At 27.0% G+C, this 15,213-nt stretch overlaps 1 protein-coding gene across 1 annotated transcript in view; it reads right to left on the bottom strand.

The window, feature by feature from the left end:
• Positions 1–14,752, bottom strand: part of LOC136083882 (TNF receptor-associated factor 6-A-like) — a 93,839-nt gene extending 79,087 nt beyond the window's left edge. The window contains exons 1-3 of the mRNA XM_065803798.1: positions 14,537–14,752; positions 13,540–13,594; positions 13,322–13,426 (exon numbers count right to left, since the gene is read on the bottom strand). Of these exons, the coding sequence (XP_065659870.1) occupies positions 13,322–13,426; positions 13,540–13,594; positions 14,537–14,703 (327 nt within the window). The 5' untranslated portion in view covers positions 14,704–14,752. The remainder of the gene's footprint in view (positions 1–13,321; positions 13,427–13,539; positions 13,595–14,536) is intronic.
• Positions 14,753–15,213: the final 461 nt, after the last annotated feature.

The raw sequence follows: 15,213 nt of genomic DNA, 5'->3' as shown, positions 1-15,213 counted from the left end.
ATTGTCGAATTTATTTTTTTACAATGCTGCTTTGACCATGTTCGGAGTTACCCCGCGTTCGCCATTACCCCACTCTCCCCTACAACTTTATGATATATTATAAAAAAGGCACCCCTGCTTGACACCTAATAATGTCAATCCTATAATACTGAGGTAATTCTTCCCTATTTGTTTTATTGGGATATAATCTCATATAGTTTCTTGAATGACACATGACACTTTATATATATATATATATATATATATATATATATATATATATATATATATATATATATATATATATATATATATATACATATATTTACATTTATATAAATATACATATATATATGTATACAATTTTATAATATACTATAAAAAAGGCACCCCTGCTTGACACCTAATAATGTCAATCCTATAATACTGAGGTAATTCTTCCATATTTGTTTTATTGGGACATTATCTTATATAGTTTCTTGAATGACACTTTATATATATATATATATATATATATATATATATATATATATATATATTTATAAAATAAAATGCACACCTAAAAATTTGTATAATATTTGTAAAAACAAAACTTTAAAACCTGAAGATGCAAAAAATTATTTTGTTGTTTCTGAAATTAAACTAAACACTAAAAAATTAGTAACGAAGAAATCCAACAAAAAAATACAGCCCTGCAGATTTTTGTTGTAATCAAATTTTTAGTCATTAATGAGATGTAGAACTTAATAGAATAACAATTCTGAGACGAAATATTTTTAATCATAGATTAAAATACTTTTTATATTTTTAAGTAGATATTATTAGAATTGAAGCTACTTGGTGCAGTTAGAGCAATTTAGAAACTATTTGAATTCTTTTATTTGGAATTATCATGATTTTATTCAGCGTTTATGTCCAAACAAGAGCTGTAGTTGTAATAATTTTTTGCGTCAGGTTTTCTTAATATTACCCTTTATATTAAATCTAAAAAACACCTTTTTGGAGTCTTTGGATAACTTTCGCTCTTCAGCCTTAATATGAACTTAGTTAAAATCTTTTGAAAAAGTGCCTTAACCCACTTGAGGTTCTAGTTCTTATCAGTTCTGACGTATATTAACTTAGTTAACATTTTGTCAAAATACAATATTCGATCATATTGTTAAACTATTATGTTCATTTCACCGAAAAAACCTATTTATTTAAAATCTTATTTAAATTTGGACAAACGATTGTGATTTTAAGAAAATTTTTTAATTTTTTACGAAAAAATTTTAGGTCTGGTTTTTTTCGCTACAAACATATATATTTTATGATACTGATTTTATGATACAGCATAAAACATACTACTGTTAAGTGCAACGTAATATAAAGGTAACATTGACAGTTAAACCCCAAAAACAAAATTAATTATTGCCTATAATAATTAGGTATGTTAGGATGCATATATTTTGGACCATAACGAAATTGTATTCATAAAACCGACAGTACCAATACATCAAATGTCTACAGATCTAAAGATATATAGATAATCTAAATTATATTATAAGTAACAAATCGTCATTTAAGATACTTAATCTCAACATTACTTCTCTCACAAAAGCTTTGATCTTTTTAAATATTTACTATTACCTACTGTTTGGTGCCTAATAGAAGGGGGGAGGGGTTGAAACAAGCGCGGGAAGGGGGTTGGAAATATCACTAAAACTTAATAAGCAGGAAGGCTGGAAGAAGCGGGGGTTGGAAAATTTCGAGTTTTTTTAAATACTTTAAGCAATAACTAAGTAATGTTTTTGTTAATTATTAACATATATATTAGTGTCTGAAAACAAGTAAATATATAATAAAGAAGTACTAAAGTCCAAAGAAGAAATATCAACAGAAGTCTGATATTACAACGTATACAAGTAAATAAGTACTGTAAATGATATGATGTGACGATAAAAAGAAAAAAATTTCTTTTTAAATGAATAATGACGTAACGATAGAAATAAGAAAATAAGACGTTCCTTTTTTTAAAACAAAGTTTTTTGAATGAATGATATTACGTAACGTAAGTAAGTAGTGAAAAAGAAAATTTTTATAAAAAATTGTCTTGTCTTGGATTGAATTTTTCTAAAATTTAATAGCCGGTGGGGCTCGAATAAGAATGTCCTGGGTGAAAAATTTTTGAAAAATTAATTAGCGGGTGGGAGGGGGGGACGTGTACTAGGCACCAAAGAGCACAAAAGTTGAATTTGACATAGTTGGAATATTTGAATCTAGACTATTAAAAATTGAACCCCTTCTACTAACATCTCTCTTAATGGGTTTTGGTATGAACAAATGCCAACTGAATCTCATTTTGGAAGTGCACTATTGTATATCAATAAAAAATTTGCATATAAACCAAAAAATGATCTGATTATAGATAAAGAAAAGAACTTGAATCCATTTTTATTGAAATAGTAAACACAAAAAAATCTAATAACATCATTGGCTGTGTATACAGGCATCCAACCATGTCGTTGGACGACTTTAATGCATTCTATATCAATCCTTAAGTATTAAAACTGTCTAAAGTAAACAAAGCTATATATATCCTTGGAGACTTCAACTTTATTACTTTATATAATTTTTATTAAAAAATTAGTCCTGATCTGCAATACAAATTGACCTATGGAGTTGCATCCATTTGTAACCAATTGCTTTTACTCTTCCATAATGTCAAGTTTTAATAAAAATATCATATCATGGAAACCCGTCTAAATCGTACACTTGAGAGGAACCATTAAACTTTTATTATAATCAATTATATTACATTTGTTTTTTTTGTTTATTTTAAATGAACTTGCTTGAATGGGATAAAGGAGATGATTACAAACAACAACGGCTTATCAACTAACAATTTTAATACATCTATTGGCTAAAAGAGTATGCTTGTTATGCTCAATGTATTAAAGGAAAAAAGGTCATTATAGGTAAGGCACAATTTTTGTATTCTACGCCCCATTTCCTTTTAATAAAAAAGTATTTTAGTGAAAGCTAATTATTTTACAATAATAATAATAGTACGTGAAATACGTTGTATTCGTTCAATTTAAAATTGCTACTGACAAAAACATTAAAAGAAAGAATTGGCTGCTTTTTAGCCACAGCCATTGAAAGAGATGACCAAAGAAAAAATAGCACCATAACTTAGCAACGTCCATTATTAAGCAATGAAGTAAGTATCAGCAAAGTAATGAAAGTTAATATACATGTTTTTTGTGCCTGTATTTATATAGCCTTGATTTTATTTTGTTATTCATTGGTTTTATAGCACTTAATATCTTTTTTTCATTTGTATCCTTTTCATAACTTTAAATAAATTTAATGATCTAAAAAAGCTTTTTTTTCCTTAAATCGTTCTATGATCATTATCGTTTCCTAGGCTATTTCCTGTTTAACTCAAAAGAATAATGCAACCTGGCATTCTATTATCATTTAAACAAGAAAACTATTGTAAATTTAAGTTCTTAAAAAATTTTCAAGACTAATATTTTTATTAATTTTTTATAACAAAAATTGATAACCGAAAATACTCTATGTTGGCCTTATGTAATTTACAATATTGGCAACTATGTTACGCCAATATTGCCCATTATTATATCCAAATATTGGCGCGATGTTATTTATAATAATGACGCAATATTGTAAACATTATCGCGCCTATACTGCAATGTGAACAGTGTGAATATCGCTCAAATATTGCGCCAATATTGTTTCCTACTTTGATAAAGTTAGTGTATATAATAATTTTAGTTAATTGAGATTCTGAATAGATAAAGAAAAATACTATGTTAAAATAGTATGTTAAGTAATATCCGATATAATATTTTTGTTTTACAGCTGCTGTACAACAGAAGTTTAATAAATGTATCGCTAAAAAAATCAGAGATGAATGAGCTGTTTTCTTGCTCAAGCTGCAGACAGGAATGGAGTTCAAAAAAATATCAAAAGTGCCAACGATTGATCGAGATAGACAATGTATTGACAATGAACATTTTGACACTGATTTTAATAATTGACTTTTGTTTTGTCTGATAAATTATATATATTTGAAAGTTTGATTTTCTTGCTTGTCAGTAATTAGAAGAACATTGTGAAGTAAAAATAATAAATAACGCAACATTGTAGGCAACATTGTACCAATACTTAGCCAATATTGGTAGAATATAAAAAAAATCAATGTTGGGGTAATTTCGCACAATATAGCCCTTTTCAATATTGTGCCAATATTGCTTTCAATAAATCGTCAATATTGATGCCGATATTGTGCCCATATAGCGCCAATATTGCTTGCTTCTAGGGAAGTGTGCTTAATAAAAAACACAATTTATTCACATTAAAAAAAAACTTTTTTTTTTGTTAATTTATTTTTCTTATTTAATTTTTGTTAAAATAAGTAATTTATAATAAAAACTTCTAACAACAGGCAAAAAAATGATGACGAAGAACAGGAAACTAGTCACTTTGAATCTAAGTTGGATCAACACCAAAATCACAATGTTTAAGAAATTGCAATTTAAAATTATAGATTATGATTTTTTTAAACCCATTTAATTTAATAATCAAAGCCTGAGAGAATATTTGTTAAATTGAATAAGACTAGTGAAAATAATTTACAAGTTGAAAAAAAAAAGTATTAACAAATCAAACTTATTTTAGGTCCAAATATTCAGAAAAAATTAATTCTACTTTAACACCCACCCAAATAATTCTACTTTAACACCCACCAAGCGGGTTAATATTGTGTCATATCACACCTGTCTATACTTAATTGTGTTTTAAAAACTGGCGGTGTGGATCTTCAAAATGGTTCAATGTCATGATTCTTGCACAATGAAAAAAAGATTTACCTGCATTAAAAAAAAAATGACTTTAAGAGGAATGAGTCATCTTAAGGAAAAGCTTTTCAATGTTTATTTTGAAAGTAAACTTGTCGATCAAATGATCATAGTTAAGAGTTACATTTTATATAAACCTTTAAAAGAATCGCCATTAGTGTATCACAAAATGATAAAACAAAGCAAGACAACATATCACGCGTAGTTCAAAGCCTATCTTTAAAGGAAGTTAATTAGGCCCAACATGTTTACATCCTATTGAAGTATTATGGTTATAAATGTTAGATAATTGGCATTTGTACTGATACTAAAAACAGTAATACTGACAAAAACACTGGTGCTGTAAAAAGTTTGTGAGAAATTTTAAAGTATGCATCGTACGAATTATGATAGTATATTAATTTTTTAGCATAGATGCATGTATGAATCACAATATAGTTACACTAACAGGCGCTAAAACTGGAGGGGCAGATCTGTGTCAAATTGAAGAAACAATGGCCTAATATCTGTAATAATAATATATGAAATAATCTTTGCAATTTTTTAAAAATTCTTTTAATGTTGCCTCTGTGTATAAGAAAGATTTCAAAATACAGAATGCGTGTGTTGCTCAAGGGAAATAGGGTCCCGTTCATAACGAATTCGGAGGGGTAAATCAAAAAATAACCAATATGGTAAAAAATTACCAAGATGGAGTATATATTTTGGGCTCCGCTTGTTTTGTAAGAGTTATAAGGTTAAATGTACATAAATAAACTTGAAAATTAAAATATACGTCAAAAATTAATATTTAGTCAACCACTTCTAACTTTTTCAGAAACCTAAAAGTAATAATTTTCAAGCATATTGGCGCTACAGAATGGGATTAGATTCTCAGCCTGATTTTTTTTAAAAGCAGTTTAAATAACTTTTTTTTTTGAACTGCTAGGTAATTGAATGCCTTTTATTGAAAATGCTGTCTGCTTGTACTCATTGGCCTGGATGTATTCACGATGCACGAGTTTTTGTCAGCTCTGCCTTTAAACACGTTTTAGAAACTCCTCATCTTGTCCGTGTAATAGGGGAAAACGTCTCATGTTCTTATCATAATCTTGACAGTAGAATATTGTTTTGAATTTTCCAAAAAACAATTTAATTGTCTTAATACTTTTTTTTAATAAAACCAACAAATACTATTGACTTTATTACGATTCAGTTTTAAAGGTCTTTTTTGGCTCTCTTTAACTAAAATTCCAAAAATATAACCAAATCATACCTGGCAACCTTTAGTTTACTGAACTATTAAATTTAAAAGTTTATTTTCTAATTTTCAGTAGAAAAAAGATCTTGTTTTTAGCAAAAGTTTTAGCAATATTTAATTTCCTACTTTTAGTCTTTACAATCAGTTACAGTATTTAGCAATGCGTAATTATTGCTATTGTTATGCAGCATTGATATTGTTATGTCCCAAGATTATAATTAAATAGTGGTTTAGACAACTAGAAAAAAATTGTGGAAGGAGAGTTGTGATTAAGTTACTAGTAGCAAGCATCACTAATGCATTATTGGTGCAGTATTTATCCCAATATTAGCAAAATAATGTTAACATTTTTCCACATTTATAAAATATTTAAATTTATTTATATATATAGCCAATATTGGTTTACAATATTGACTTTTATAAATTGCAATATAATGCCTACAATTTTTTATTATAATCAATAAAAAAATATTAAAAATAAAAAAAAGACTCCTGAGGTGGAACTGACTGCGTAACTCCATTAGCCGCGCCACAAAATTAGAAGCTTATGACACCCACAGGACTACACTATTAAATTGATAAGACAAAAAGATTAAAAACGTTTTTTTTTATGTACAAATAAGGTCATTTTTATGTAATCATTATTCGTTCCGAGCATACAAATAATGTGAGCAACAAAGTATGGTGAAAATTATTTGTTCAAGTGTATAAATAATGACCTCCTTATAATAAAATATTACCAATTGCAAAAAAACCTCTTTCACAAAATGTAAAAAAACGTTTTGTTTGAAGACTTTTTTGTGAGGGTAAAAGGGTTTCTTGGTGCATCAATTTAAAAAAATAACCATAGTTACTAACTTAAAACTCCCTTAGTTTTTAATAATAAACTAGGTTTAAAACTGTTAAAATACGGTTAAACAGAGTTTTTTACCCTGAATATTTTGGTAATACTTTTGTTTTATTATGTTATAAAACAAGGAAGTTATTTGTTAAAATTTAAAAAAGGCGATATTCTACTTATGCCAATCAACAGTAAATAAACAATCACCAATTATTTGAGTCAAGAAGTAACCAATGAGTGTTTATTTCTTCAATTACTTCTGCCTGTAATAATTAAAATAATGATTTACGATTCTACTTCCTTTTTATATTCGAACTACAAACTGATAAAAAAATGAAAAAACCACCACTATCAACAAAATAAAAAACAACAGCTTTAGCGAAGACGATAATGCTTTGAAGCCCCATCGAGAGCAAAGAATATCCTTTAAAAAGCATGCAAGTTTAATGTACCAAAATTGACATTGATTGACAGAAATAAAAATTAAAACGTCAATACATAATTGGAAGGCCACAAGCTTTTTTAGTTAAAACTGAAAAGTTATTGATTCAATTTATTGAGTGTTTAAATAAATTAGGTTATGAGTTGACACTAGCCGACATAATATCTTTTGTTCAATAGTGTTTGAAAAAAACTAAAAAAGAGATTTTATTCAAAAAAGGTAAATAATAGTTACAGTAATAGTATGATTTTAAAGAGAGATGAAAACATGATGTAATGTTACTCAGAGCAGATAACATTGCACCATCTTTTAACAAAGCCTCATCTTGAACTTCCAATATAATTAAAAAGTATTTTAAAAATTACAAGAAACAATACGATGAGACTAATAATTAATAACTTAAATGCTTCACATATATGGAACCGCGATGATTGTGGTTTCAGTGGTAATTTGGAAAAATTTCAAGAATATGCCAAAAAAGTATAGAGCGCTCTTAAACTTTTTTAAGAGCGCGTTTTTTACTTTTTTATTTGTTTACGATTACATCATAAACAAATGCATTAGTGCATCAGGCTACTTACTTACCTGCTTTCATCGTTTATAAATCAAAGAGAAATTTAAGTAAAATTATAATCATAAAAAATGGTCCGTAAGGCTCAGTGTATACAAAATCAGTTATAGGATAGATGGTGAAATTGCAATTTGTTGAGTGGTTGGAACGGCTATTTTTACCGACAATTAAAGGCATTGGCGAATAAAACATTCTTGTATTGCATTCACAGCACTTTTGTGTCATTAAAAGTTACTAAAAAATTTTAAGAAAACAACGTCCGAATGGTCTGCCTACCCGTCATTTTATCTCGTATTTTACAGCCACTGGACATTTGAATATATTATGACGTTAATCGTACTTGTAAAACCGTATTAAAAATGTATTACGAATTATCAAACGCAAAAATAATAAAGCTAATTTTCCGAGTTTAATCATAGCCTTATATAAAAGTGGCAAGTGCTTTACCAGAAGAACATAACCCTATTTTTTTGTGTTTAAAAAAACAACGCTGTTTTCTTTTAATAAATCTAAAATCAACCTATCAGAATTTAAAATGACAAAAATTTTTTAAGATTTACCACTAGAGCTTTTAAGATTTATCACTAGAGCATTTTCTCTTAATCATGGTCAAACGCCAAAGTCGATGTCTACATCACTTATAATACCACTTGCTAAATCTTATAAAAAATCATTAACTGATCCAAATAACTACCGTGGTATCAGCATCATTCCAATCTTCACAAAACTAATCGAATATATAATCCTAATACAACACTACAACAACAACAACTCATCTGTTTATCTCTGTTCCCTTGATGCTGAAAATGCTTTTGACAGCTGCAACTGGGACATTCTTTTTGAGAAACTGTACAATAATAAAAAATTACCACTGTATATTATTTATACAATATCGTCATTATACAGGGAAAGTAGTGCTTCTGTGTCTTAATTAGGTTGGAAATCATCTCCACTCTATCTAACGCAATGAGTGAGACAGGAATCGATTCTCTTGCCTCAATTGTACAATCTTTACACTCAAAACCTACTAGAAACCTTACAAAATCAAAGTGTCGTAGGAACATCAATAAATGGAAATTACACGGGTGTTGTAGCATATGCTGATGACATTATACTTCTTAGTTCCACCCTCTCTGGCCTACAAAAGCTAATTAATATCTGTAACATTTACACAAAAGAAAATTGCATAAAATTGAATGCTGACAAAACCGAGTTTTTGGTCACCGGAAAACATCAAATTAAAAAATGCACGATAACACTCAACCACCAAAAAATAAAACTAGACAATAAACTTACTCATCTAGGCTTAATATGGGACACAAAATATTCACCAATTGCCTCACTTAATCGTTTAAACATTGATAACCGAATATCCCATTTCCGGGCAGTAATGCAGTCTTTAATTCAAGCTGGAATTCGTTTTGTTCACCCAAACTCTATTGTCCAGTTATATAAAACTTTAGCGGTTCCAACACTAACGTATGGTCTTGAGCTTTGCGACCATAAAGAAATGTTATTGCAAAAGCTTGATATAGTAGGAAGAATTGCACTGAAGTCACTACTAAACGTTTCAAAACATTGTGAAATTATATACATCCTCTATTTTGTATTGAAGATATATCTATAATTACGCAACAAAATAAGATAAACTTATTTATTCGCCTGTTGAAAAATAAAATGACATTTGATATTCTTAAGTCGCAGTTGAACAACGAATAAGGTCCACGACCTTTTGTAGATAGCGTCAAGACTCTGTGCAATAGTCATAAATTAAATATAGAGAAACTAATGCAACACAAAGAAAAAAGAAAAATTACTGGTTTAAAAAAAATAATTCCTGAAACGGATCTTAAAATCTTAAAATGTGCAGTTGAGTTCTGGAACTCAAAAGAACAAAGAACAATCTTCAAGGATGTTCTTGAAAATAAAATTACTAGATCCTAGAGATTTTTTTTGAAACTTTTTATTTACCTTACTTGTAATATATAGTGGGTGTTTAACAAATATATAAATTAAATTGAGAAAAATTAAAATTTTTTAGCTAAATATTACAACAAAACACGCATTCCAATTGGGTTAAATTCCAATTGGGTTAAAAACAAAATTGGGTTATAATCTTCAATGAAAACATTTCTGCAATTAATTAAAGCCTCTGGTCAACATATCAACAAACCTCTTAGTAATTTTATGTAAGAAACAAAGGAGAAATTTTAACTGAAGCCAAAACAATGTAAAAAGTTTGAGCGATTAATGAAAAACAAAATGAAAAAAGACTATAAATGTATCACTGTCTACGCAGACGATAAAAGCAAACTAATTCAACAGCAAAAAGTACTTAATATAAAACGGTTAATAAGTTAGCTGTAAAAAGCAAACTAAGTCAACAGCAAAAAGTACTTAATATAAAAGTACAAAATGCATCTCCTTGATTTAATGGTCCATTGTGAAAACATTTCATGTCAATCAACAAAGGTACTTAGTTTTTCTGCATTTGCGTAGACTTGGTTCCAATATTAATTAAAAGATATATACTTTTTTCTTTTTATTAGTTTTTTTTAAACAAATTGGTTTCTCCTCTTATTTTATTATTTTCTCATCGGTTTCTAATTTCATTTTTAACGTTATTATTAGAAAAGTTTAAAAATCTTTAATTAACAAACTTCTAAAAAATTATCTTGAGTCTAACAACTTATTTTGTGATCACCTATATAAGTTTTGATCCTCTTGTTTTACAGCTAACTTATTAACCGTTTTACAGTTAACTTGATAACGGAAAAGTTGTGTCGCGCATTAGATAAAATCTACTTTTCGTTTTTCTTACAACTGATTCTGTTCTCGACATCCAGATATAACTTAGTTATCCTTGTATAGAATAGTGTTGTGACATTTGACCTATTTTGTTTATTTATGTTGTTTTTCTGACAGCAATAGTCTAAAGACGCATTATAAATATTGTTGAACCTGCTTAAACTGCTAAAACCTGCTCAAACTGATAAGTATAAGCCTCTGAATAAATGTTGAAAGACTAAGGGGTTGTCCATAAATTACATCAAGCTTTATGGGAGGGGGAAGGGTTTAGTGGTTTTGTGATGACTCATACAAAACTTGCCACTAAAGTGTTACAATTTTGTGACGGGGTGATAAGGCGGGGGGGGGGTTCAATGGTCAAAAACGGTCAAAAATTGCGAGACGTAATTTATGGATGACCCCAAAATCTCTTTTTTTTATTTTTTTACAAACAATGCTATATTTACTAATCTTGCAAGCTAATATTACTTATTCAATCAATTAAAACGCAATCTATTAGACTCATTTACTGTAAGTGTTCCTATATGCTTAAAAAAGTTCTATTTATTTAGTTTTTTTTCTTGAACATCCGTGCTTTAAAAATATTTTTCATCTTCATCTTTACTTTATATCTTCCAGTTTTTATTTCTTTTGTCAATCACTTTCTTCCTATTTATCATTTCTTTTTATTATCTGTTAACTCCCAACAAAATTAGCAGTTGCTTGCAACCTTGTTGGATTTGAACTTTCTTTTTTAAATAAAAATATTTTTAATAAGAAAAATGAATATTAACGACCTTGTATCCAACATATATGCTTTGCTGGTAACCGCATAGCATATATAATGAAGTACTAATAGACCAACGGGCATTTGTTTTTACAGGTTTTTACAAAGTTACGTTCTAAATGACTTTTAAACGTCTATTAAACGTTCTTTAAGGTTGTATATTTAGAAAACGTTTAAAAGACATTTAAAATGCATTTAGAACGTAGATTTTAAAAACAAATGCCCTATAGGAGGGAAAAGTCGGATAGCCCAGGACGGCGGGTAACTCCTTACACATAATGTACAGCTTTAAATAAAGAAACTGTGGGATTTTAAGTACTATAAAAATAATATTTAGTGAATACTTGGCGTGCGCAAAGTATCTAGTTAAATATGTGAAAGCGATTGGCTGGGAGTGCGCGATTGTTTCCCACTACAAGAAGAGCCACGTATCATCATATTTGATTCACTTATTAATAAATCTTTTATGTAAACTAATAATTTTTTATTGATTACAGATAAATTTTTATTTACAATTATTATTAAAAAAAAGTTCATTAAATACTTTAATTCACTGGTTATAAAACTAATATTTGTTAAAGAGTTATGACTGGGTTGTATCGGACACATGTTTGGAGGGTGGTCAACTTAACCTCTTTAAATACTTTATATGAGCAAAATTTTTATATCAGTAATAGTACATTTAATATAATACACAAACCCAAAACTGTAGTTCATTTAATTCTAATAAAAAAACCTAAGACTTGAAAAAAATCATTTTCAAATATTTATTTTCATTAGTTAAAAGCTAATGTTTATATTTCTAAATGATGACATTTTTATTCCTTTTACATCAAAAATGATTTTTTAAGGCAACTTTTTTTTAAAGTGTTGGGAACATTCTAATGCTAACTAATTATATATTATATTTGTGTTACAAGGGTAATAAAGAGACAAAATCATAATTAAACTACGCTACCCTCCAATTTTGAAACATGATTTTTTTAGTCATTATTTTCTTTTATGTTATGCATGTTATTAAGGACCACAATAATTAATTTTTTATATCTAATTCAATAGAATAATGTTTATATTTTTAAAAAAGTCTTTTAACACGTTGTTTTCTGTAAATACATATGTTCAATCTATTTTTCCTTTAAGTATGCAGGGCTATCTGACTTTCCCCTACTATTTCCATGTTAAACAGGTGTGTCGTTATAGAGACTTAGACTAGTTGGAAGGTAACAATAGCATGTTTACCTAAAAGTAGTTGCTTTCTTTAATATTACGTAGTTTTATTTTAAAAAATACAAAAGTCGAAATTGTTTTTTTTGTAACAACTTTTAGTATATTTTTGTAAGTTAACATTTTAAAGATCAAAGTTCTTATATATTATTTGAAAATCTTTAGTTAATTTGCATTATTCAAATCAACGCCATTTAAGTTTTTTAAGTCTGACTTTTTTAAGCTCGATATTGAAATTTTCAAGTTTAGTTTACGCAATTGCTTAAACTTCTTTTTAAATAACCTGACAAAACTGACTTTAAAGTATTGTCATACTTTACTCAAGTTTGCTTTTTGCATTAAACCACATAGCCCTTTAAATTTATTAATGCATCAATGCACTTATCTTAGTGACTCAAATAGCATACTTTGTTGAATCAGAAAATAACATTCCTCACTATTTTATAATTCAACTATTAATTTATGTTTTATAACTTAATTTCAAAATAGTAAAAAATAATAAAAAATTTTGCTGAAAAGATTATATGTTTGAAAAAATCTAGGGTTAGGTATTTTATATTTTACATCAAAATTTGAAAAACATACATTAATTGTTTTTAGTTCTCCGGTCCATTGGCAACTTTTTAAAAAGTTATCACATTTAATTTTCAATTGCAAAATAACTCTTTCAGCAAGTTTATCAGGAAAGATCTATAGAAAAAAAAAATTAATCAATTTTTCTTAAGAAGCATTCGTATATTAAAAGAAATTTATAATTTTTATTTAAGTAGACTAAATTATTATAATTTGAAAAATAAAGTAACCTTCTCAGAACTCAAAATGGTTTTGTCTAATGGGCAAATTAAAACTCCATTGTTTCTAAAAAAAGAAAAAATTTGTATTTTATAATCACTTTTGTTACATAAATAATAATGTCGTACAAAATATACAGCTGCTCGTTACCTCGGTATCAAGTATAACGTCCACGGCGTAAAAGGTGCGTTGAATGCATAGAAACAAATTTCCTAACTCTCACTTTCTTTCTTTCTTTTTCTCTCTCTCTCTCTCTCTCTCTTTTATACACACACACACACACACACACACACATATATATATATATATATATATATATATATATATATATATATATATATATATATATATATATATATATATATATATGTATATATATGCATATATATATATATATATATATATATATATATATATATTTAGAGAGAGATATATATATATATATATATCTCTCTCTCTCTCTCTTTTATACACACACACATATATATATATATATATCTATATATATATATATATATATATATATATATATATATATATATATATATATATATATATATATATATATATATATATATATATATATATATATATATATATATATATATATATATATATATCTCTTTTATACACACACACATATATATATATATCTATATATATATATATATATATATATATATATATATATATATATATATATATATATATATATATATATATATATATATATATATATATATATGTATATATATATATATAAATTAGTAAAAACACTTATCTAATTTTTGTTTTCTTCGACACTGTGTTTCACCATCTAAAGATTCATCAGGAAGAACCTACTGATGGTGAAACACAGTGTAGTGTAATTTTTAATAATTTATATTTGCTCTGTTCTTTAAGAACATTGACCACTCTGTTTGTAGAATAAACTAACATAATTTATATATATATATATATATATATATATGCATATTACATTACGTAATTTTTAACTCATTTAAATACCTTTTTTTCATTTCTTCTGAGCATGAAAAACAAAGTCGATGACCACATAGTGTTAAAACAGGTTCACGAAGAGCCATTTTACATATAGGGCATTCATATTCGTCTAAAAGTTTATGTAAAAAATGCGCACTGTATCCACCGCACCTTTTCGGATCCAAGCTTCCCATTTAAGTTTCTTTGCTTTTAAAAAACATAAAAATGCTGTTAGTAAGATTAATTTTATCTATATTTTTTTACAACTATAATATAATTTTATTTATATTTTTTTTAACTTATATGATTTTTTTTTTTTAACCTTATTTTTATGAAAGTTAAATTAAAATTATTTTTTAACTATATAAGTTTCACTTTGCATTCTGACACTTTATTGAAAGGGTTTTATAAAGTGTCAAAAAAATTGTTTTATTATTTGTCATTGCGTACTTTGAATTTAAAGAAAAAGCAAAAAAAAACGATTAGTTTTTAAGTAACCAATGAAAAGTTTTTAAACTGCAATATTTATTAAAAGCCGTTATAAATAACAGTTTGTTTGATAATCAAAAGTTGTTATTGTTATTTTATTTACAATAATATACTTTAAACATACGACAATAAGAAGGTTGACAATTTTAAATTTGTCAAAATAAAAAGACATTAAGTCCACAAATTTTTCGATAAAGAAGTTTTGATGTTATATA

This window comes from Hydra vulgaris, chromosome 08, assembly GCF_038396675.1.
Source record: "Hydra vulgaris chromosome 08, alternate assembly HydraT2T_AEP".
In the NCBI taxonomy this organism is placed as follows: Eukaryota; Metazoa; Cnidaria; class Hydrozoa; order Anthoathecata; family Hydridae; genus Hydra; species Hydra vulgaris.
This window is presented reverse-complemented; position numbering and strand designations above follow the sequence as displayed.